Genomic DNA, 25,904 nt, shown 5'->3' with positions numbered 1-25,904 from the left:
GTCAGATTAAATGAAGAAAAAAAAAAAACGCATGATCATTTCAATAGATTCAGAAAACATACTTCATAGAATTCAAAATCCATTCAAAATAAAGGAAAATAGAACACAGACCACAAGACCACCACCACCAACAAAACAAAGAAACAAAAACAGAGTGACTGAGGTCATTCCCAGATAAATCTACAGCAACTTCACATTCCATGGCAAACACTTGGGAGCATTTCCTCTATGATGAGTTAGAAGGCAAGGGCTGCATTTTCACCATGGCTGTTCTGCTCAGCATAGCACAGGTGGTTCTGGAGAGTGGCGTAAGATCAGGAAATAAGGCAGAGTTGAGGATGAAAAAGGAAGAAATAAATGTGCCATTATTCGGAGACGGTGTAATTATCTAAACACAAAATCCAAAAGAAACCACAGATCAATTATTGGAATTAAATGAGTTTAGCAAGGCTGCTGGATGCAAAATCAATAGAAAATGTCAAGTGTAATTCTATTAACCAGCTGTGATGGTTAATTCTGAGTGTGAACTTGATTGGATTGAGGGATACAAAGTATTAATCCTGAGTGTGTCTGTGTGGGTGTTGCCAAAAGAGATTAACATTTGAGTCAGTGGGCTGGGGAAGGCAGATGCACCTTAATCAGGTGGGCACAATCTAATCAGCTTCTGGAGAATATAAAGCAGGCAGAAAAACATGAAAAAGAGAGACGGGCCTGGCCTCCCAGCCTACATCTTCCTCCCAAGCTGGATGCTTCCTGCCCTCGAACATCAGACTTCAAGTTCTTCAGTTTTGAGACTTGGACTGGCTCTCCTTGCCCCTCAGCCTACAGCCTATTATGGGACCTTGTGATGGTGTAAGTAATATATGTATCCTATTAGTTCTGTCCTGCTAAGAGAACCCTGACTAATACGCTAGCAAACATAAATTTTAAAAATTACATTTACAAAATGAAACATATACCAAAAATATTCAAAGAAGATATCTAAGAATAAATTTAAACCAGGTTTGCAAGCAGTTTATGGAGAAAACTATAAACATTTACGGAGAAAGTATTTTTTAAGTAAATAAACTGGGAAGTGTACCACGTATTGAAAGGTTCAACAGCTGAAGTTTAGAAATTCTTCCTCCATTGGTGGATAAACTGAATGCAGTTCACACGAATCTCCCAAAGGTGTTTTTAGAAGAACTGAACAAACTTATTCTAACTTGTGTGTGTGCATGAGTGACACACATGTACATACATGCAAAAGGCCAAGGACAGCCAGGACACTCTTCTTTTTTTTTTTTTTAGGATAAACTGATTTATTCATTATACTCTATTGCTATTTCACACCTTCTAATTGGTTTTATGATTTACGTTCATGGACCAGTTTACGTCTTTCGAGTAGGTTTAGAAAATTTTTCATTCAAAAAATAAGTGGATCTAAAAAGAACAAGTAAAAGCATGTGATAATTTAATTCTGACCTAGGATTTTCTTTTCCTTTCAAACTTCAATAATAGTTTTGGTTAGTGCAATGTTATAATAGAGTGTGTGTCATTTGGTATCATTGCCATAATTAATTTTTACTTAGAACAAGCAAAACAGGACTCTTAAGAGCAGCATGCCCAGGTGACTGGCTGTGCCAAATGTCCCATCTGTGTGGTGAAGCTGTAGCAGGTAAGAATGTGTGGTGTTGTCACATCAGTGGACAAAAGATGAGTGGAACTTAGTGGAGAGTCTGAAAGCAAATCCACCCATACACAGAAGTTTGATAAATAGCAGAGGCTGCAAAGATCAGCAAAGAAAGGATGACCTTTGCAATAAATTATTCTGGGACAATTGATTATTCCTATGGAAAGATAATTGTAAGCATGCTTCACACCCTTCCCAAAAATCCAGTTCAGGGGGACTAAAGACATAATTATGAAAGATGAAAGTACAAAAATGTTACAAGATAAGCTACGAGACTATGTCCTTGGGGTAGGGACAATTTCTTTAAGAAGATGTAAAAATGCAAACCATAAATGAATAAATTGCATTGAAATCAATGTATGTTCCTGCCAAAGAATATCAAAATGAGAGTGAAAAGACAGGCTGTAAAATGAGAGAAGATCTTGGAAATAATTTAATTGACAAATAATTCGAATCTTAAATGTATAAAGAAATGATGCACATCAATAAGAAAGGGGCAAACAACCCGAAAGAAAAATAGGCTAAAAGACATGAACAGGTGTTTTGCAAAAGTAGTGACATGAATAGAAAATGCACCCATGCAAAGATGTTCAGCACCCTCAGTAATGAAATACACACACAGCAAAAGCTACAGAAACTTTGCCACATGTGTGTGGGAAACATGAGCAAAAGGAACATAGCAACGCTGTAAATACATTTAAAAAATAGAAAACTACATATCCACGGACAAGAGACTGGATAAAGGCGTTGTGATACATTTGTATAATGGACTATGACAGAAAATTGAAAAAGATTCAATTACAGCTAATGTTTCCACATCCACAAATACCACAGTGTTGATACAAGACAAAATAGCAGACTCTATATAACTTTAACTGTTACCTAGACAGTACCTACACTCAGGGTACATCAAATTCCTATACTCATGTTACAGTATAGTGAGAAGACAGACAGTATCTACACTCATGTTGATGTAACCTCAAGTGACATGAGTATAGATACTGTCTGGTAACAGTTATATAAAGTTCAAAATATAAACGTAAATGGTATATTGTTTAGAGATCCATAAACATGCGATAAAATGGCAGGGAAACACAAAAAAAATCCAGAGGAGTGGTTGGTCTGGTGGAGGAGGGACCAGGAACCCGGTGGACCTGGAGTCTGAGTTCTGGGCATGCTTGGGAGTGCTCTGTATTTCGTGCTGACTGGTGGACATGTGAGTGCTCATTTTATTATTCTGTACTTATAAAATATTTCATTAACATTTAAAATGCATCTGAAATAAAAAAAAGAATTATGTGTAGAAAACTGACACCAAACGCTTAGGTCACCCCCTAGAAATGGAGACCTACAAGCTTCATTTGTTTGATCCTCCTCTGAAAAGGCTCTGCACACCCCTGGGATGTGAGGAATGCTGTCCTGGACAACTGACCCACCCTCTCCAGGAGGAACATTTTGTTCCAGTTGGGGTTTAGTGTCTGCCCTGGGGTTCTGACAGCTCATTAATGGAACCTGCAAAGATTTTAGAGGGAAATATCAGTTAGGTCAATGTTTCATTCCCTTTTAGAATGTTCAGTAGGGAGAGAGATAAGGGTGTTGGATTAATTACACCAGATGCTATATCAAGAGACATCCAGCTTCTGTATATTGCCAAAAAAAAAAAAAAAAAAAATCCTTATGGGTGGCCTTGAATACAAATATACAAACATCACATTCGCAGTAATAACACTGTATTTGCAGTGCATTTAAGAGGTGTTCAAAGGCTTCTCACACACAGGAGCTCATTTGGTCTTGAGAGAAGTCATTCTGAACACTGAGCCCAGACTTAAGAGTTCGGTCCAAAGGAAGAAGCTGGGGCGCGACTTCTTCGGTTTCAGTTCTGATACCATCCCTGATATGTGACCTGGGGCAAATTACTGCCATTTTCTGAATTTCTGTTTTCTCACTGCTGAATGGAGATATTGTGAGCAAAAGAGACAGTACACACCGAGTGCCTAGCATGGCGATGGGAACTTTGTGAGCCCTATCCAAAAGGCTGCTGTTATCATTAGTTACTATGTCCCAACCTGCACAGCCGTGAGACTTGCTGTCTGAAACCCAGTGCTTTCATCATAGCAACTTTCTTTTAGAATAGCTGAATGTTTATAGGTTTGATGTCGGGGGGAGGAATCACACTAAAGGTTGTTAATATTGCATAAAACACCTAATGATTTGGACGATGACTCCTCATCCAGGATTCAAAGAAAAAGAAAACAAAATCACTTTATAACATCCTGATCTTAACTTCTAGTTGAACTGAGTTGAATTGACCAGGAGCAAAGTCAACAACAATCTAGTTGGCAACCTTCAAGCCGTGCATGTTGATCTAAGGACGTAGAGCTGACTTTTGAAGCAACAGTTTCCCTGGGAATGTTTTAATGACAAGCAATTTTATATACAGCACCTCCCTCGTGATAGGCCTGGTGATTAAAAATATAATTTAACAGATTCTATATCTCATTATGAAGTTGGAATGTTGACCTTGAAACTTCAAAGTTTATTGAAGAGGTCATTCAATCCCAGCCCCACCTCCCTGTAAGCATCTAAACCCAGGATGCTCAGACATGGTTGTACATCAGAAGCCCCTGGGGAGCTTTCAAATACCCTGATGCCCGGGCCCCACGCTGGTCCAAACGAACCAGAGCCTCTGGGCATGCAGCCACGGCGCTGGTAGTTACACAAGCTGAAGTGTAGCTGAGTTAAGAAACATTATTCTAAACAATCATCTGCCACCATAAACCTTTTGTTTCCCTAAATGTGTACCAGGCTGTTGAACCCTTGGCCAGTAAAAGTTTAGGGTTATTGGAAAAAAGGATTTACAGACTCTGCCACCTCACTGGGAAATTACGAATACATTGGCACTCGTCTTTATGAGACAGGAGGGCAAAGGCCGGCTGAGCAGCTGCTTGCCAGGCTGGCTCTGATACGACACAGATTCACTGTTCAGATAGGATTCAGCAGGGCAGTGGGAGATGGCTGACTCCGTGTAGCAGTGAGATGTTCTATTGTGGTTCATCAGCCTGGCATAGACCGCTTGCTTTTCCATTGACTGATTAATTTATTCCTTTATTATTCTGAGCCCTTTGTAGGGAGTTATTGGAATCAACTAATCTTGTCATGCAGTAACATAGGAAATTTAAAAGGCAGCATCCACTAAGCAAGCCCATCCTGCACCTTGTCCTGTGATGATTAGATTTAGAGGAAGTAGACAGCAGTGACATCTGAGGACCTTCTAAAGACTCAAGTTCCATTAAACAGTCACATCGCCCAGCTAATTTTAAAAAAATGACTTTGTATGGCCATGGAGAAAACTAGCTTAATTAAATAGATACATGTATATGCAATTATAACCTTTTTATCTGGAGGGTAACTGGAAACTGGTGAGCCTGGGTTTGAACATGGTGTCATGGTAATTAGGACCCATGTGGTGGCTGAAAAGGCTGAAATTTAAAGGAGGAAGCCGCAAGGTATGGCTAAAGGTGAAAGGTCAGCCAACTTCTCCAATAGGTGAAAATACAGAAAACAATTTCATAAAAATTCATAAACTGGGTTTATGCTTCAATTGAAAAAAGTAATTAATTTTCATCTTGGGTAAATAATATGCCTTAATTGACTGAGTCACTCATTCAACTTTTGAACACGTATTTAATGCTTACTAACAGTCTACACAAAGAGGCTGAGGACACAGCAGTGAACATGAGAGGCAGTTGTTCCTAAGGAGTTTGGATTTGGCTGGGGCAGAATAACAAGGAAATGGGTCACAACAGCAGAGAGTGATGAGTGGGGTGATAAGGCAATGGCCGAGTGGCAGGGGCAGAGCAGAGGGGTCTCAAGTCCAATCTTCAGGGATTGGAGTTAGGGGTGAGGGGTAGGGGATTAAGAGTATGTCCTGGGCTGGGCACAGTGGCTCGTGCCTGTAATCCCAACACTTTGGGAAGTTGAGGCAGAAGGACTGCTTAGTGCAGCAGTTCCAGATCAGCTTGGGCAACACAGTAAGACCCCATCTCTACAAAAAATACAAAAATTAAACAGGCATGGTGGCAAGTGCTTGTAGTCCCAGCTACTCAGTAGGCTGAGGTGGGAGGATCACTTGAGTACAGAAGGTTGAGGCTGCAGTGAGCCATGCTCATACCACTGCATTCCAGGCTGGGTGATAGAGTTAAATACTGTCTTTAAAAACTTTTTTGTTTTTTAAAGAAGAGTGTGTTCTGGACTTTGTGAACAGCAAATACAAAGGTATTGTGGTGAGAAGTGGTCTGGGACATTTGCGGAACTGGATGTAGCTCATTATGGCTGGTCTCCAGCCTGGGAGTGTTGGGTGGCAGGAGAGGTCAGGGGAGTGATGGCACCTCAGGTGGGCTTCACAAAGCACGTGAAGGGGTTTGGGTTCTATCCTAAAGGCAATGGAAAACAGTGGGAGGATTTTACATAGGAAAATGGACATGATTATATTTGCATTTTAGATCACTCAGTGACAGATGGAGAACATTCTGGAGTAGGGTTAGTTTTGGGGTAGGAAAACCAACGAGGCAGCTGTTACAGGAACCTAGGCATGAGATGATGGTGGGAACAGAAAGAAGAAGGTGGATTTTCATGATACCAAGAAAGCAGAATTCATAAAACGTATAGTGGATCAAGCTGGTGGGGGAGGAAGAGAAGTCAAGAATGCCAGGTGGCTGACCTGGCACTGAAGAGATGGCAGTACCACTCACAGGGCAGAGCTTTGGCAGAAACAACAGTGAGTTCATATTTATGAATGAACTGAGTCTGGAGTGCACAGTTGGCCTCATGCACATGGGACAGGCACAGGCTCTAGAGCGATCTAGGCTGGAGGCACAGACGGCACACTCAGCTCACCAACATGCATACTGTACGTTAATTAAATCTGGCCTAATGGAGGGAATTAAAATATATTTCAAACTGTTCCTGGCCATAAAAGCCATTACAGTAAAAACTAAAACCATTCAGATAAATGAAGAGGTTTTCAAACTGAAGAACAAACAGAAAAATCAATTCACTAATTTGCTAACTGTTTTTTTAGAGTGGAAATAGCTGAACTAGATTTTTTTTTTTTTTTTTTTTTGAGACGGAGTCTTGCTCTGTCACCCGGGCTGGAGTGTAGTGGCCGGATCTCAGCTCACTGCAAGCTCCGCCTCCCGGGTTTATGCCATTCTCCTGCCTCAGCCTCCCGAGTAGCTGGGACTACAGGCGCCAGCCACCTCGCTCGGCTAGTTTTTTGTATTTTTTAGTAGAGACGGGGTTTCACCATGTTAGCCAGGATGGTCTCGATCTCCTGACCTCGTGATCCGCCCGTCTCAGCCTCCCAAGTGCTGGGATTACAGGCTTGAGCCACCGCGCCCGGCCCTGAACTAGATTTGAGCCATCACATAAAAAACAAAACAAAACAACAACAAAAAAAACCGTGACACAAAAAAACAAAAGCGAAACCCACAGTCTAACAAAAACCAAAGTGGTTCTGTTGTTGAAATTGACTCATTGATTATCTGTGCTCATGTCTATCACTGTTCTAGCACGAGTAAGGTACTGTGTTCCCCACGCATCAGAGAAGTGAAATAAAACCTCGTGGGCTGTGCAAATACCCATATCAAAGGGCAGAAGTATGTCAGTATCCAGTATTGATCATTAACTTCTAGTAATCAATCAGGGCTAACAAATTTCTGCAAAGGAAGAGCCCTGTGAAGTCTACTTTGCAGAAAAGTCCAGAAGAATCATTCACAAATAACTGACTTGGATGCTGCTAAAATTTCTCCAAACGTTCTTAGAAACCTCTTGTTTTAAGTGAGCAAATTATCTTCTGCTCTGCGCCCTCTGTCTCCACATTTAACAACCCAGACAATAACCTCGGAGGTCCTCACAGGGCTTTAGAATGGGGGCCGACCCCAGTTCCAAACCGGAGAGTGAGTGAGGGGCACACGCCCACGAGGCCTCACTGTTCCTTACGACACTGAGAAGACGATCACCTCGGCATCCCAGTAGACAAGAAGTGAGGTGCTTTCATTCTCTGAAATGTCCTTGGAAAGCCAAGGAGTTCAGGTCCTTTCACCTTGTTCAGTTCAGCCTGATCCTGACAGGTTTTAACCAGGAACACTCTCTACCTTCCTTGTAAGATCTTTCACAGCATAACAAACATTTTAAGACAAAATGTCTGACTTGAAAATCCAGATTTTCTTCCTTGGTATTGCTCACAATCTGAACTGAATCTGAACTGCTGAATTAATTTGCCATCAGACAAGTTGTTAAATCTTAAAAATTTTAGGTTCTATCATTAAGGTTTTCCAATTTCCCTGAATTTTGGACCCTATGTCTATAAATCTGACATTTAATTTTACTTTCCCTTCTGGATGGCATTCATTTAACAAGTATTTGTGAGAGCCTATACTCTGCGCAATGCTGAGCAATGGGCCATGGAAGATAAAGGTCTAATGAAAAACATTCTTTGTCCTTGAATGGCTTACATTTGGTCCGGGAAATAAAGTTATTCAAAAGTAAAATAGTTGAATAATAAAACAAAGAGGCATAAGATTAACTGCTACAATAAGTGGGACTGACAGTATTTCAGCCGTTTAAAGGAAGAAAAGGTCGTGGTTATTCTACAAAAACCAGGAGATGGAACCATTCCTTTTTGATACTTTCCAATTGTGAAACATTTTAGGAATTATTATGAAGAGGTGTTCCCTCCACCCAAACCGGAGAATTCCACAAAGTAATCTGTAAAACCTGATTAGGTGCACGAAGGAGAATTCTTGGCAGCACAGAGTGCAGCCCTCCCCCGCCCTACCTGAGGCGACCAGAAAAACCTCCAAATGTTCAGAAGTTGCTCCCTCCACAGGACAAGAAACAGGGTCTGCCATGGCCGCAAGTGTGATGCGGCTCCATGTCCCATCATCCAAAGGTCTCAAAAGGCTATGTTAATTTATAACTGCCTTGTTATATTCTCTCAAGAATCTATCACGAAGTGCACTCTTCCTTAATGCACAACTCTGGTCCTGCTTTAAATTCTATTTGATAAATGATCTTGAAATTCTCTAACCTAATATTGCCGAGGCTGATGTGGGGGGCACCCTCCTAAATTTGATTATTCCTTAGAAATGATACACTGTTTCAGTCACAATTGAATTAAGGAAGCTCTGATGAGGAAGAAAATAGGGTTTCTCTTCACTGGCCAATGTGGGCAAGCAGGTCAGGCCCTGTTTTAACCCAGCGTCCACCTTTTTCCTTAATTTTGCTTTGGCTTAGTAGTGAGTCTCAAGGCTCACCTACCATTCTTTGCAATGTATTCTTTTCTTGTGAAATACACAAAACATTGACTATAGTCCTCTTGTATCCCATAAGTGTATACAACGATGACTTGTCAGTTAAAAATAATTTCATTTTAGATATTAAACACTCATAATCTGTGACCTTGAATTTTGTTATTCTGCTTTCTATCCTTCAAAAAAAGAGTGAGTCCCAGAAAACATCTCCGAAGGGTTTGCAACAGAGCTTTCAAACCAGTGGAATTAAAGGCACTGTGATCCTTGGAGGGCGACAGGCAGCTTATTCATGTTTGGATTCTATGCAAAAAGTGCCTCTTTTTTACCCTAAACACTACTTGAGCACATGTTTATTGAGTAGTGTTCCTAAATCCCACTTTTAACAATACATTTTCTTCTCTTCTTAATTTTTAAAATGTATATAATGTTGCTCTAACCAAGAAAGTTTTAGAAGGAGAAAAAAAAAAGCCCACAGTCTGGCCAGTCCAAAATAATTATTTAGACTAATATATTACTTTCTAATACCTTCCATATGCCAATATACCAAATGGCTTATTTTAGTCCTGCTATTGTTTAATAGATGATATATGCTCCATATGTCAATGCAGCCTTCCTAATCATAATCTGAAATGTTTATATAATACCTCTTCCTATGGATACTCCATAATTTAGCCGATCGCTCACCTGTCAACACTTAGGACATTTCCAGCTTTTAGAAATTCTTATTATGGATAACAGTGTTATGAATGCATTTGTTGATATAGCTGTGGACTTCTTTTAAAAGGGATTTCTGTGATCTTGTATAGGAATGTCTTCATGACTCTTACTGCATATTTTCATATTGTTTTATAAATAAATTTTCTCTTATGCCTCCTCCATTGATACAGAGTTAAAACAAATCTCTGCCTCCTCCTGATGTCCTACTTACATTTTCCTTCTCTCACTTCCCCCATAATCCTATGATTACGAATTTCCTTTCACGTCCTGAAATCCCTGTATCCCAGGAGAAGAGCCTCTTGGTGGCAGGAAAGAGCCCCATAATTTTGCCCTAATTCTCTTCACCCTTTGACCATGACCATCAGGTATCCCTGTCATACAACCCCACCCATTTGTATTCATTACCAAAAACTCAGCTTATTTACTTGAGTGCAAGTGAATATTAAAGTGATTTAGCCCCACAGAGCTAGGAAGTGACAACACATTGCATTAAATTTGAAGGGTACCTTTGGTAGAGCTAACAAATCACTCACCAAACTGTCTCCATCCATTATCTGAGGATACAGAAGGCGATCTCCATCCGTGCAATATTAATTTCTTGGCTACTGTCATGGACCTCAGTGCCCATGATGAATGTTTTTACAATGAATACCAAATTAACCCAAACTGATTAGAAGCTTTTGTAAGTTATTAATGGGATGTCACTTTAGTCTGGTCTTCTCCACATATAGGACATTTCATTAAAGACTCTCCTCTTGCTGGAAAGATCAATCTTCCTCCCCTCGTTGGATTTGTCAACTTCAGTAAAGTGCTCCCTGCCCCCTTTGCTATGGCCGTGGGACTGGGTGGGCAGCGCTAACCCTGAGCCAGGCTGTAGCTCGGAGGAGGAGGCCACAGGCCCATTTCTGCTCAGCTCCCTGGTGGCCACCCAGGTGGTGATGGGGAACTGTGGACTGGAGGCAGGCTTCCTGGACTGGATACAGAAAGCAGGACACCCAGCTTCTTATAAGAAACATACTCTCTCCATTCAAGGGATAATTTCTGGCGTGGCATTAGCATAGGGGAAATGCTGTCACCTGACAATGGCCTTTTCTAAAGCCACAGACTCTTGAATACTTACAAGGAGCTCAAGACTTCAGGAGGTAGAAACTGATGTTTTCTGAACATCCCCCCTCACTCCCTAAGAGTGGGAGAAGAGCAAGGTGTGAGTTCACACAGGTACACCTTGGATGGTGACGGACAATGTGGCTGGCCCGTCATGGAGCCCTCTGGCCACCATCCCTAGCTTCTGTCTCTATCCTGCATTTCTCTGCTTTATCAAGGGCAGCCCAACTCTCCTTCTGACACACACCAGACTTCCGTCTGATGAAATTCTTATATTCCTTCTCATTCTCTACAGCTCGATTAAGCCAAATAATAACAGCAGCAACAATTAAAGACATGTATTGAGAACGTTATTTACACAAGGCTCCACAGCCTGTGCTTGGGGTAGACTAATTTAATCTCTACCATGAGCCCTATGAGGTAGGCATTGTTACTTCAGTTAACAGACCAGGAGGCGGAAGCTCAGGGATTAAGTCCCTTAGTCAAGGTCGTGCAACTAGTAAGTGCTGCAACCACGATCTGAATCTGGCCCTTTTGACCCCAAAGCTTTTGTTACTAATAACCCTTGAAGAGCAAAACAAACAAAATAAAATATTCTTTTCCTTCTCAGGCTTAAAACTAGGGCCTTCTGATTCTGAGGCTGAGGAGGTGGCCTGGGACCCTACCATGGAGTTTCTCAGTGAAGGCTTCCACATCCCAGGCCTGGCTGGGTTCCCACTCCCAGCTGGCTCCTGGCTGCACCCAGCCTGCCCTCATGCTGGCTCTGTGCTGCTACCGCGGTGCCACCCACGTGGCCTCCCTGTCACACTGAAATCTGATGGTTCTCCCCACGCACTTCTCCCCGTGTGACGCCCACACCTGAGCGATGCGTGAGGCGAAGGCCCTCCATCCCTCCGATCTGCTATCAAGCTGCCCTTTCGTCCCTCTAACAAAGCGTTTTGGAGTTTCAAGCGCAAGCTCTTCCTCCATATCTTAGGTTGAATTATTGACATTTTGGAGGCATGGATTTTTACAACTTTAATGGGCTATTAAAAAAATTTTTTCTTGAAGGCAGAAACCCCAATGCCATGAGGTGAGTCAGCGCGAGTGCAAAAAAAAAAAAAAAAAACCCTCAACTCCACTTTTCTTGAATCCTTCACTGACTCATAGAACAAAGCGTCAAGACAGGGTTCCGGGAGGAAGCAGTACCCGCTGGATCACTGGCAGATGCTCACGGGTAGGTAAAGGAAGGCCCTCGCTCTCTCGCTGTTGACACATTAGGAAGAAAAACAGCCATCCTTGGAATAGTTTGCTAGGAATGGGCTCCGTCCACTTGAAGTGGGAAATTAAAAAAATAACAGAATAATAGCATAAGTGATAATAGTAAAAATTATAATAATAGTAAGAAAAACAACAATAACTCATAAAATGAAACTCCGTCTTAACTAAGACTGAGGAGAATTTAAGCAGCCCCTGTGAAGTTAGAAGAGAATATTAACCGTCTGTCCCAAGAAACAATAGCCACATCTATCCTCCACATATTTTGTAGGCTCTATACACTCCTGTTTCTTTCTTCCCTGCACAAACTACAAGTTCACAAGACAGATAAGCACAAGCTGCAAACCAAGTTCTCACAGAGATGTAAGACAGGTGGCAAAAGTGTCACAGCAGCCTTTGATCACACTTCTGTAAGCCTGCTTCACGTAGTTCCCACCTCAAAATGCTTCAAAGGGACTTGTTTTCTTTGTTCTGGGCTCAGCCTTTAGGACACATGTCTGCTGGGCCGGTGTCCACCTTAAAATAAATACTTTGCTGCGCTCTGTCCAGCCTCTCTGGTTCCTTAAATCCTGCTTCACACTGAGGTGTGGCTTAGAGAGCCACAACTGCCACAGGCTTGAGAGGGTGTAGCAATCACTAAGGTGGGGCCGGTGTAGGGTACGGGTACAGTGTCTGTGTGAGTCAGTCAGGGAACACCTGTGTAGAAGGTCACATGGGGAAGGGCAGCTGGATCTCCAGACAGCACGCCCCACGGCCATGTCCCCGACCGTGAGGAGAAGTTTTTCTCAGAGCTGGATTGGCCTGACGGGCTCTGTATCAAGCAAGCAAGGAATGACCTCTTAGGTGGTGAGGCCTGTCTGGATGGCTTTGTTCTCAGGGGCATCATTTTGTTAAGACTTGAAGATCTAAGGATCTTGGTGAAAAGCAAGAAGAATATCAAACACATAGTGTGACAGCCCCTGCTATGGACAGGACAGGAAAGCTTGGGCAGTGTGAACAGATGGGACATTTAGGAGAGTGACAGTGCTAGAGCATGGCAACGGGCAGCATTTGTGGTTGGGGAGAGCGAGTGAGTGCCAATAGATGGATCTGCCATCAGAAGCGGAAGCCAGTGAGGAAAGGGACTATGTCCTCCTTCTGCATCCGGGATCTAGCAGTATCTGGAACACAGGAAGTGTTCCATAAGCGTTGATTGAATCCATAAACAAATGCATAAGAGAATGATGGGGATGTACACACATGGCAAGACCAGCCTGCAGGGTCCCGTGCATTTAGCTGGTTTGTGACCATGGCAGTCGCTGGCCACATGTGCCATTCCAGAGAGCCCTAGGGCTGGGAGCATCCTTGGGAGTCCAGTCTACCTGCTCCTAAGACCTCTCCAAGGGAGCTGCCATCCTAACCATTAAAACACAGCACAATTTTTTTCTTTATTATACTTTAAGTTCTAAGGTACACGTGCACAATGTGCAGGTTTGATACATAGGTATACATGTGCCATGTTGGTTTGCTTCACCCATCAACTCGTCATTTACATTAGGTATTTTTCCTAATGCTATCCCTCCCCCAGCTCCCCACCCCCTGACAGGCCCCAGTATGTGATGTTCCCCGCCCTGTGTCCATGTGTTCTCATTGTTCAATTCCCACCTATGAGTGAGAACATGCGGTAAAACACAGCACAATTTAAATGCAGATTTCTTGACACTCTCTGATAAACTATTCTGTGACCTTCTGTGGAAAACTATTTTGGATCTAAATTGCCATAGGCGATTCTTCCTAAAGTCTGGCTCAAATGTCCCATTTTGATAAACATGTTATGCTCCTGTTTCCAGGGAGACACAGGACAGTTGCTCACTGATATTCACCACCCCTCAGCCTGTTGTTGTCTGGAGATGATGAAGAAGTTGGTCTCCCCTTCTAAGCTGCAAAGCATGGCTATGAGAATTCCTTAGTTTCCTTCCATAGTGTCTGTAATTGCACCTGCTCCTTTGGGGAATGCCGTCTCCTGAGGACAGCTCTTCCCCAGTCCCAGCAGGTTTCCCAGCTAACTACTCCATTGCGCTTCATCCATCACATTTTGACACTGTCTCTGCATTGAAGACTTCCCAATGGACTCATTAAATTTCCCATTCAAAGTTCTACATTTATCACTGTCATGGTAGCAAGCCAACCAAAGAGAGACCCATTCACTTTGTCTCTGATCTTCCGAGTGTACCAGCAAAGATTCCGGCTTTGAATTCTTAATGTTGTCTAATGCTGCATGGTCTTCCTTGAGAAAATTTCCATGGCACTTGTTTCCAAAGGAAAACATGATGAAGTACCAAATTCACATGAGGTCCCTACCCTTGCAGATCAACCTGCAAATGCACTCCGAGGCAGCTTCAACTCCAAGTACGTGTGCTAAGAACAAGGAAGGCCACCGCAGCTGCCCTCAAAGTCCATGTGCTTCTAGGAAATGTCTCTAGTAGAAATATCATATCAGGAAATACATGGGCATTCCTAAACCAGACAATGTAATCACATTCTAGGTCAGCAGAAACCAAACCTCCCATAAACAGAAGAACACATAGTAGGGGGCAGGACTTCATGAAGAGATCAAAGAAAAAAAAACATGGAGGGCCGGGCCCAGTGGCTCATGCCTATAATCCCAGCACTTTGGGAAGCTGAGGTGGGTGGATCACTTGAGATCAGAAGTTCAAGACCAGCCTGGCCAAAACGGTGAAACCCCATCTCTGCTAAAAATACAAAAATTAGCCAGGTGTGGTGGCATGCACCTGTAGTCCCAGCTACTTGGGAGGCTGAGGCAGGAAAATTGCTTGAACCCAGGAGGTGGAGGTTGGAGTGAGCAGAGATCGCACCACTGTACTCCAGCCTGGGTGACAGAGGGAGATTTCAGTTAAAAAAAAAAAAAAGAAAGAAAAAAGAAGAAACATGGAGGAAATCTCAGTTCAGGAAGATTCATCTGAAGAGGACAAAATGAGGAAAGAAGTGGTACAGAGAAATACATTGAAACAGCACATGTTTTGAACGTTTATATTTCCCGACTGACCACTCCAGTTTGGAGGAAGAGGAAGCAAAGGAGAGACAGTGTGTTAACATTTTACATAGGATTTCTCGTTTAATCCTATTTAATCTGGCCAAATCTATTTCCTAGATCACATCCTGGGCCCTCAGCAGACAGCTGGAAGCAATCTTATCATTCATCATAAACTCCAGCCCCAGACCAGCATCATCACAGAAGTGGCTTCTGGCAGCCTGGGGCCTCCTCCCACCCACTCCACTAACAACACACAGGCCACTCTCCCTGCAGTCATTACTACTGGAGGAATGTTCTGTGGGTCTCACAACACTTACTCTAAAAGGTAAGAGTCACTATTTGGCAACCACATCGAGGCACTGGGAAAAGATGCCCTCACCCACCCCTGGTTCCCCGGGTCGTCTCCTGTGATACAGGGGCTCCGGACCCAAAGGCAGTGCTGAAATCACTCAGCAAAGGAGGCTATATGTTCCCACAGCTCATTGCAAACTTCAACTGCAGCTGTGTTCTCTGCTCCCAAAGGAGAATTACTCACTTCAATCTGACTCATTATAATTAGAGTAGGTTGACTTTAGGGAGCAATATTTACTTTTTAAAATAAAATGGCAATGAAGGGTGTGTTGCTTGGCATCACTTAATAGGTTAGGGCTTGCAAGGCCTGCTCTTGAGTTGTGAATTTTCTGTGCAGACAGAGCAGGTGTGGGGAGTACCTGTCATGAGGTGGTGGCTCTGGCATCAGGCTTTCCTCATAAGAACAACCAAGAGAGCATATGATCCCCTGAAACAGGGGTCAGCAAACTATAACCCATAGGCCAAACCACCTGTGTTGGGAATTATAGCTTTATTGGAACACAGCCATGCCCATCTTATCTATACTGTCTGCAGCTGCTTCCATGCTGCAGTAAGGGAGCTGAGTCATTGTGCTAGAAACCATCTGTCCGCAAAGACTGAAACATGTGCTATCTGACCTTCTGCAGAAGAAGGTGGCCCCTGCTCCAGCACATAGGGCACTCACTCAACAACAAGCTATATTGCCTCTTAAGCTCAGTACATGCATGTATCATAATGCTCTTAAAGGTCGAATGGATTTAAAAACTCAAACGTTCCACAAGCATATAGCACCTTTGGTACTAAACTCAAGTATTAACAGTTATTACTTACCTGAACATTCATATCTTTAAAGCATAAAGGAAGTCAAATTTCTGTCACCTCTAGTACTGTCCTATTCATAGATGCTGGCTATTTGCCACCATCCAATTCTTCATGCTGAAGTGGTTTGAAACCACAAAAATACATTAACTAATGAATTAATCGATCTGTTTGTGCTTTCATCTTTTACCTCAATAAACGTGTATTGGGCACCAGGCAGTGTGCTGGGTGTGTTAGAATATGAAGATGAAACAGGCTCACTGTGTGGACTCAGGGTACCTCTATTAGTCCGTTCTCATGCTGCTATAAAGAAATATTTGAGACTGGGCAATTTATACAAGAAAGAGGTTTAATTGACTCACAGTTCTGCATTGCTGGGGAGGCCTCAGGAGACTTACAATCATGGCAGAAGGCACCTCTTCACAGGGCAGCAGGAGACAGAATGAGTGTCGAGCAAAGGGGGAAACTGTCAGATCTCGTGAGAACTATCACTAGAACAGCATGGGGAAAACTGCCCCCATGATTCAATTATCTCCATCTGGTCCCACCCTTGACACGTAGGGATTATTATAATTCAAGGTGAGATCTGGGTGGGGGGACACAGAGCCAAACCATATCACCACCTAACCAAGGACAGAGATATGTCTACAAGCAACAAGAGATCGTGTGTGCTGGGAGATTGCACGGTGAGACCTGAAGCCCCAGGATGGCTACCTACCACTGTGTGTGTGTGTGTGTGTGTGTCTGTGTGTCTGTGTGTCTGTGTGTGTGTTGGGGGAGGTGTCAGGAAGCTTTCTCTGAGAAGTTGCCATTTACTTTGTTTTGTTGCTACTTATTCTGTAAGAGGTTAAACATGATTACTTCTATAATCATTTTCCCCGTTCTCATCTCCAAGGGAGCATGACATGAATGAAGGTCAGTTGTTCAAGAGGACAATTATAGACTTAATTCTAAAGTGTGTGCATGCACACACACACACACACACACACACACACACACACACATGCATGCACAGCAACTCCTTTTACTGAGGGTTAGATTTCCTTTATGTTACAAGCTGTTCCCAGAGGCAGGACGACAAGTACCAACTCTACTAAGGGACCCGGTTTATTTGCATGTGCAGACAATGAGGCAGGAGTCCACATACTGAGTTAGAGCCACTGGGTGATAAGGAGTGAGGCTGCAGGTATGGTGGAAAGAGACCTTGACATGTGGTCACGTTATGATGGTCTTCTCCTGACTACTATAAAAAGGCTGGGCAATGATCAATCAGTAACGTTACACATTCCTATCCTTTTCCCTGCAGTGGTGTGATGAGGCCGGGTGCAGAGCTGTGGGTACTGGCTTGTAATGGATCCACAGCAGGCAGGGAGAGCTCTCTACGGAGGTGGAATGGCCACTTTGACAGATGATTTGATGGATATTGGAAATCTCTTGACTCACAGACCTTCAGAGGGTTTTAAGGTCAACTACTAGGGATTCAGTTGCACATCAGTCCTGAAAACTTAGGTCTTCTACAATCTCCGATCAAATTGCATTTTTTCCCTTTTTAAGAGTTAATGCCTTTGAGAAAAGACAAATTTTATCTCTTTGTTGTGATTGAACTGATGGGTTGGTGTTCCTTGGTCAAGGTCAGCTCTCAACTTCCTCACTTCCTCCTGTCACCCTGTGATTTTGATCAGCTACATACGCTTTTCAAAACCTCTGTCATCAGTTTTAGCATTAGAGACATGATCATAATAGCTAAAATATTAATAGTTTCATGGCCTCTATGCTCTTGTTTTTTTTCAAACCAATTCAAGGCAGTGGAATTAATGCATAACCAAGAAAATGCGATTGTACTATGGGGAGAAATAAGACTATTATCGTTTGTAAGATAGATGACAGCCTATCCAATACAATTCCATGTGAGCTTTCAGATACGATCATTTTTTGTGCTATTTTAGGAAAAAGGAGCTTTACAAATGCAGGCTTAGGTAATCAGCTTAAAGAGGCAGAAGAAAATGGTGACTTGAAAATGGCAACCATGTCATCTGACCTTCAAACCCGAGGGACTTTCTGCACGTGGCAATACAGTCTCTTAAAAAGTGCTGCACAGAACGGACAAATATAATCAAGTTTTAGTCAAATGCAAGGCTAGAGTTGGAAAAACCTGAGGGATCATATTCTCCATATCCTTTACTACATGGCTGGGCTGCTGCCTGCAGCCTGACAGCTGGAGGCGCCGTGCAAGGCCAGCTCGACAGTGAGAACCAGGGTGGGAGCCCTCATCTTAGAAATAGTGTTCAGGGCCGTTTTCACTGCACCATCCTTCCCGTTCACAGAAACCCGGCAGTTTTGCCAATTTGAGAAGGAATCCATGAAAACAGCTGATAGAAATCGAGAGGGCTGCAATGGCCATGGGGGATTTTGCATGTTGATGGGATTGGCCTGGCTCCATCGGGGCCAGCAAATCTACTTGCTTAAAAAACCCTCCACAGAGGCCGGGTGTGGTAGCTCATGCCTGTAATGCCAGCACTTTGGGAGGCCGAGGTGAGTGGATCGCCTGAGGTTAGGAGTTCGAGACCAGCCTGGCCAACATAGTGAAACCCTGTCTCTACTAAAAATACAAAAATTAGTTGAGTGTGGTGGCGCACGCCTGTAATCCCAGCTACTTGGGAGGCTGAGGCAGGAGAATCGCTTGAACACAGGAGGTGGAGGTTGCAGTGAGCTGAAATCTCACCATTGCACCCTGGCCTGGGTAATAAGAGTGAAACTCTGTCTCAAAAAAACAAACAACAGCAACAACAAAAAACCCTCCACAGAAAGAAGTCTGAGTTCCTGGAGCATCTTTTGATGACAAAACCATTTGGATCATTCTCATTTGCAGTCCTTTTAATGAAGTTGATCTCTTTGAGCTCACGATTCATCTGGAGTCCACAGACACAGCTACAGTTAGGCACCACTTCAACCATGTCAGATGTAGGAACCAAGCACATGCTGTTCCAATTTCAGGAGAATTTGCTATCTAAAACGAAATGACCCTTTTACATATTCAGACCCCCTGGTGTATTTGTCCAGATGTTAATTTACACACACACACACACATACACACACACATACACACACATACACACACACACAACACCATATACAGGCTGAGTACAGTGAGACCCATTCAGCTTAGAAAATGGAAACTTCCTCAAAACCCAAATATAGTTACCAAACTTGATTGGCTTACCAGCTGTTGGCCTTTAGGTCCCCATCCTGCATACTGAAGTTTTGCATTGCTGACTTCTGGTGGGTCCAGACTTTGAGGGTCCCTGAAAATTGAACAAACAAACAAAAACAAAGCAAAATGTTGGGAACTAAGAATTTAAGCTGCTGCAATTTTATCCCCTACCTATAACTTAACTCTTTTCTCCTTCCATGCTATCCATTTCGAGAGCTTGTCTCTTGTGTTACTAAGTAATATGTCTCATTTAGTCTCTATTAGGTTTCTTCAGATGTATATAATTTATATGAAGCTCAAATAGGTCTATCATTGTTTAACCCAAATAGTAAATACTCATTAAGAGAGAACATGCAGTGAGGTCTCTGGATCAACTTCTTAACTCTCCAGAACAGTCAGAGTTAAAAATTAAAATGCAGAGCCATGCAGTGATCTATCTCCACAATTTGTGTCTCCATCTTTGGTTCTCCTAGAAGATAATTTTTTCTAGGTATCAAGCAGGTCATGAACTTACAAACCTGGTGACATCAGGTTTTGTGTTGGTTTGTGTTGATAGATACAAGCCGAGAGAGAGAGGGAGGAAGGGGATAAATTGAAAGATGTATTTCCTTTCAAACCTCACTTACATTGTTTATCCTTAATGTACTGATTAAATACCAATACCACTACAACAAAAACCTGTCTAAGTACTTAAAGGTTATAGTGAATAAAGGTCATGGTGGAAAAAATGAAAAGAGCTAACACTTTTATAAGTATTAAATATTTCAGTATATTTTGTAGCTACTGTTGTCTCCAACATGCAGAAAAAATTCATTTTCGTGTTTCTTTTGGATGACACCCCTCCATGTGAAGAATGATATCTGTGTTCTGCTGAGCCTGCTGGGCTCTGTCAGGTAAGCATCCCATCACTTAGCTATAATATTTCTTATGTGGGGCTGGGCACAGTGGCTCATGCCTGTAATCCCAGCACTTTGGGAGGCCAAGGCAGTTGGATCACAAGGTCAGGAGATCGAGACCATCCTGGCTAACATGGTGAAACCCAGTCTCTACTACAAATACAAAAAATTAGCCAGGCATGGTGGTGGGTGCCTGTAGTCCCAGTTACTCGGGAGGCTGAGGCAGGAGAATGGCGTGAACCCGGGAGGCAGAGCTTGCAGTGAGCAGAGACTGTGCCACTGCACTGTAGCCTGGGCAACAGAGGGAAACTCTGCCTCAAAAAATAAATAAATAAATAAATTATATATATACATATATTTCTTATGCAGAAGACATAGCTGGGAATGCACCCACTGTAGAGGGAAATGGTTGTATGACCTTTGGAAAGGGAGGATGCTGCATTTTAGGGGTTGCATGAACAAAGGAGATGAGGCAGGAAGGGAAGAAAGGTGAAGGGGCTAAGGACATGGTGGATTGGAATCAATAGAAAGTACAAAAGCAACGGCTGAATACAACGACCAGGAAAAACAAGGAATACATGGAGAGTAAAGAGAGATGGGGGAGGCTGGAGAGTCCAGAATGCCCCAGGTAGTTTTAGATGAAGTGTCTGGGTTTGGAGAAGCCAGGAAGCCTGAGGGTAGAGCGACGATGCCAATTCAGAGAAGACATTGCTGCTTAGAAACCAGCTGGGAAGGCAGCTGCCCAGCAATCAGAAGATGCAAGCAAGTCCTAATATTGCAGGTTCTGTTAACAGATGAGTTTTTAACATTTGCATGGTTTTGTTTTGTTTTGTTTTGTTTTGAGAAGGAGTCTTGCTCTATCACTGAGGCTGGAGCGCAGTGGCAGGACCTTGGCTCACTGCAACCTCTGCCTCCCAGGTTCAAGTGATTCTCCTGCCTCAGCCTCCCGAGTAGCTGGGATTACAGGCACCTGCCACAATGCCTGGCTAATTTTTGTATTTTCGGTAGAAACAAGGTTTCACCATGTTAGCCAGGCTGGAAACTCCTGACCTCAGGGAATCCGTCCTCCTTGGCCTCCCAAAGTGCTAGAATTACAGGCTTGAGCCACCGCACCCCACCAACATTAGCATGTTTTGATGTTTCAAAGTATTCTCATAAGCACAGGTTAGTTCCTCTCGAACCCTGGTGTAGAGAAAAGCTTTGATGACTCAAAATTCAGAAGCCAGAAATTAAGATTAATAAGTTGGACTACATAAAAACATAAAACTTCTGCATGACAGATGCATCATAAACAAAAGACATCTTACAAACCAGGAGAAAATTATTTACAACATATGCCATGGACACATGGCTAATATCCCTAACATACAAAAACTTCGAAAAACTGAGGTTATTAAAAAAAAAAACAAAAAAAGATAAAAATATGAGAAAAAGACATGAACAGACAATTCACACAAAGATATAAAAACGGCCCCCAAACATATGAAAAGGTACCCAAATACATGTGAAATTAAGGAAGTAGGAATTAAAACTAATTGAGACATCATTTCTCACCTATGAGAATTGGAAAAAGAAGAAAAATGTATGACACGTGATGCTGGGGAGGCTGTAGGGAAACAGGCACTCTCAGACTTGCTTGTCAGTAAGCAAACTGGTGCAATCATTTCAGAGGGACATTTGACAATACCTAATAAAATACTTAACTTTTAGCCCAACAATTCCACTTCTAGACTCCTAGAGAATTCAACTCAAACAATGCACAAATACATGTGCACAAGTTTATATTTCTTGTAGTTTTATTTGTAGTTGCAAATATTGGAAACAATATGTGGTTGAATAAATAATGGTACATCCTTCTTTTTTAAGGCTCAGTAGTACTGAGCAGCAAGTAGAGTAGTAGTGATTACCAGAGGCTGGGTGTGGGAGGGACTGGGGGGGGGGGGGTGGTGCTGATAAAAAGATACAAAGTTTCCGTTAGATAGGAGGAATAAGTTTTTGAGATCTGTTGCAGAGTATGGTAATTAGAGTTAATAAGAATTTAATACATGTTTCAAAATTGCTAAGAGAATAATGTTAACTGTTATACCACAATGAAAAAAGATAAGTATATGAGGTGATAGAGATGTTATAGCTTGATTTAATCATTTCATAATGTATACATATAACAAAATATCATATTGTACCCTGTAAATATATACAATTATCATTTGTTAATTTATAAAAATCCCCGAAAATATAACCACCCCCCCATACAATAAAGTATGGTGCAGGTGTAAAAGAGAATGAAGAACTCTATAAACAGATATGGAGTGATTTTCATGTCAGAGTTAACAAAGCCCAAGAGTATGTGTTATAGTATGTATGTGTGTGTATATATATATACACACACATATATATGTATGTATATAGTATGATATAGTTATGTATAATAGAAGAAAGGGATATGAGAATATATATGAATTGAGTCTTTTTGAAAAAAGAAATATAGGAAGCAGAAACCAGGAACCAGATTGATTACCTATAGGGTGTAGGTGGAAAAGGGGTGGAAAGATGGGACTGCTGAGAGAAGGAAGATTCTCTGTAGTTTCGTGAGTAAATGTGTTTCTCCCAGGGGTTTGGACGATCAATTCTGAGACTGTGTGCATACCAGAACTGGATAAACATGCAAATATATTGGAGATAATCAGAGTCAGGACCTGTTTCACTATTGGAGACAAATGTTGCAAGGAAAAGGGGAACACTAAAATAAACTGTGAAGTTTGAAATCAGATTATCTAAGTATATCTTTCTGTATCACTTCAAGTCTTAGACAACAGTAGGGTTTCAGATACTCCCAAAATAAAACAAACAATAAAAAGGAACCAGGATGTTGGGGAACCCAGAATGGAATAAGAACACCAACAAAAGAACAAAACCCCATTACAAGTGAAACACAAAACCACACTGAAGTGGGTGGAGAGGGAAACAACTAACCATAAGTAACTTTGAGAAACAGTATTTTGACTAAATATGCTAAAGCCAAAATTTAAAAATTAAAAAAAAAAACCCTGTAAATAAACGCTGTAGTTCAGTGAGTAAATGTGTCTCTCCTAGGGGGTTGGATGATCAAATCTGAAACTGTGTGCATGCTAGAATTGGATAAATATGTAAATATATTGGAGATAATGAAAGCCAGGTTTTTCACTGTTGGAAAAAAACTGTTATAAGGAAAAGGGGAACACTAAGATAAACTGTGAAGTTTGAAATCAGAGGTATCTGTATAAACTCATGGTTTTTAATCTCTATGTACACAAAGAGATCCAAAATGTAGTTTTGTGTGTGTCCATGAGTTAGTATACATACATATATGTCCTGGGTCTGTCCACTGAGAAGGCCTAGAAACAATGACACCCCAGTAGCAATGAGCACAGTTAGCATCTGGATCTTGGTGTCTAAATACCATCACCCAGTAAAATAAAATAGGGATTCTAGGAGGAGCAATTGTATCTGGGCCGGGGCAGGGAAAATACAGAATGAGTCAGGAATATTTTATGGAACCAGAAAGTAATGGAATACTCAAAAAAAGATGGGGGTTTGTTGAGAGAACAGTCAAGCTAACCCTAAAGGAGTTTCTAATGACTCACACTAGTACAGTTTGATCAACACAAAAAAATGAATGATAGTACTGGATTAATCCATAGAATAAAATAAATACCCATGAGTCTTTACTAATATAAATAATTAAATAAATCAAATCATCAAATTTACAGTGGAAACCTGGCAGACAACCACTTAAGCAAGTGACCAAGGCCAACATCACTGAAGCCCCTTGGATATAATGCACTGGGAAGGACAAATAATCATTTATGTGATTGTTTTTTTCACCCAAAATGCAGAACCTTACTCCAATCATGAGAAAACACTGGGAAAAACCCAAACTGAGGGACACTCCAACATAACTGACCAGACCTCCTCAAAAGTGCAAGGTCATGAAAGACAAGAAGAAACTGAGGAAATGTTACAGACTGGAGGGTGCTAAGAAGAAAGAACATCTAAAGGCAGCATGGGGTCCTGGGACAGAGAAAAGACACTGGTAGAAAAATTGATAGAATTCAAATAAGGCCTGTCGATGAGTTAACAATATGGCACCCATGTTGATTTCCTATTCTTGATCATTATCCTAAAGTTATAAAATATGCTATCACTAGGAGGGTGACATGAGAAATACAGGATTTTTTTTGCACTATTTTTGCAACCTTTCTATGTCTACAATTATTCAAAATAAAAAGCTTTAAAAAAAGAATTTCATAGCTTATATCTCATTGGCTATAAAAATTGTCCTAAATAGAAATGAAAAGTCAGATAATTTCCCTCCCAACATACTGTGACCTTGATTTCAAAAACTGAAAAAAAAGAATTCCATATGTAGCATAGCACAGGCCCTCAATATGTGCCTATGAACAAACAAATAAATTAGTAAATAAAGGTAGGTTCTAGAGGTGGCTCTCAGCAAAGATCCTTTTGCAAGTTTAGAGATAAGCCTAACAAATTCACTTTACCTGTGTTTATTTGGAATTTTCTAAGCACAGAGGACAGAGTGGGGGATCAGAAAGACTTAAACTCCATTGCCTTACTGAATATTGAAATTCAATTTGTTAGATCGTGATTTCCAGTAGGTGTCTAAGATATTCAGAAACAGCAGGGGATTAACTTTTCTTTGATATGACAGATGTAAATTCCCGTAAATGCTAACTGGAAATAATACGGAGTGCTTTGCAAGACTGCATGAACACTAGGGCCAATACGCCATGGTGATTCACTAATTCCAATTTTATTACCTGTGCTCACCTGTGCTCAAGAAGTCCTTTACTTCTTCCATAAGCTAAGATGCATTTCCCATCCCTCACCACCAACACTTTACAGGAGTTTCCACAGAACCACCCTAGGAATCAAAAGGTTTGCATCCTAGTCCCAACCCTATGGATTGTATGGATCACACGGCCTTCAGCAACTCTCTGTGTCTTATTTTCTCCTATGGGAACAATAGCTACCCTCCTCCTACAGCATGGTCATGAAATTCAAGAGAAACAATGGCTATTAATTTATAAACTCTAGCATAGTCCAAAGAGGTAATTATTTTCTTTGTGCTAGCTAGTGACTCTCTCAACCTCTCAATCTCTCAGTCTCTGTAAGTTAAACAAATGACTCCAAGATGACAGAAGTGAGTTGCGGCAATCTGTCTTCAAAAACACCAGGATGTCCCTCATGGGCAGGAAGCTGTGAAGTCATGGAAAGAATTCCAAGAAGCTGTAAATTTAATTCTGAATTCTGCCACTAGGAGCAAAGGGCTTGGGGCGATAGAGTAACTGGATCCAAGTTTGTTTCCCTGTTTAAAATGAGAATAATCATGTTTGCCTCATAGGGTTGGAATCAATAATCTATTGTATGTGAAAATAGGTAGCACAGAACTTCCCAGCAGATATTCCATAAATGCTGGTTTATTCATTGATAAACTGGTAAATAATTTGACCATGCAATATAATACACACAACACATATATGTGAATGTGTAG

The 25,904-nt window shown here is 41.7% G+C and overlaps 1 protein-coding gene across 9 annotated transcripts in view; it reads right to left on the bottom strand.

Moving 5' to 3' along the window:
* Positions 1-25,904, bottom strand: part of DPP6 (dipeptidyl peptidase like 6) — a 1,166,688-nt gene that overhangs the window by 202,318 nt on the left and 938,466 nt on the right. For 8 of the 9 annotated variants that reach the window (XR_004058085.1, XM_030933144.1, XM_030933145.1 and 5 more), the window contains one exon: positions 19,467-19,548. The exons of the other annotated variant lie outside the window; for it this stretch is intronic. Coding sequence is in view for 7 of the 8 variants with exons in the window: in XM_030933144.1 (XP_030789004.1) it covers positions 19,467-19,548 (82 nt within the window). In the remaining variant the exon portion in view is untranslated. The remainder of the gene's footprint in view (positions 1-19,466; positions 19,549-25,904) is intronic. 9 annotated transcript variants of the gene reach the window in all.

This window comes from Rhinopithecus roxellana, chromosome 6 (assembly GCF_007565055.1).
Source record: "Rhinopithecus roxellana isolate Shanxi Qingling chromosome 6, ASM756505v1, whole genome shotgun sequence".
In the NCBI taxonomy this organism is placed as follows: Eukaryota; Metazoa; Chordata; class Mammalia; order Primates; family Cercopithecidae; genus Rhinopithecus; species Rhinopithecus roxellana.
The sequence above is the reverse complement of the archived record's forward strand: the minus strand, read 5'-3'. Positions and strand labels throughout refer to the sequence as shown.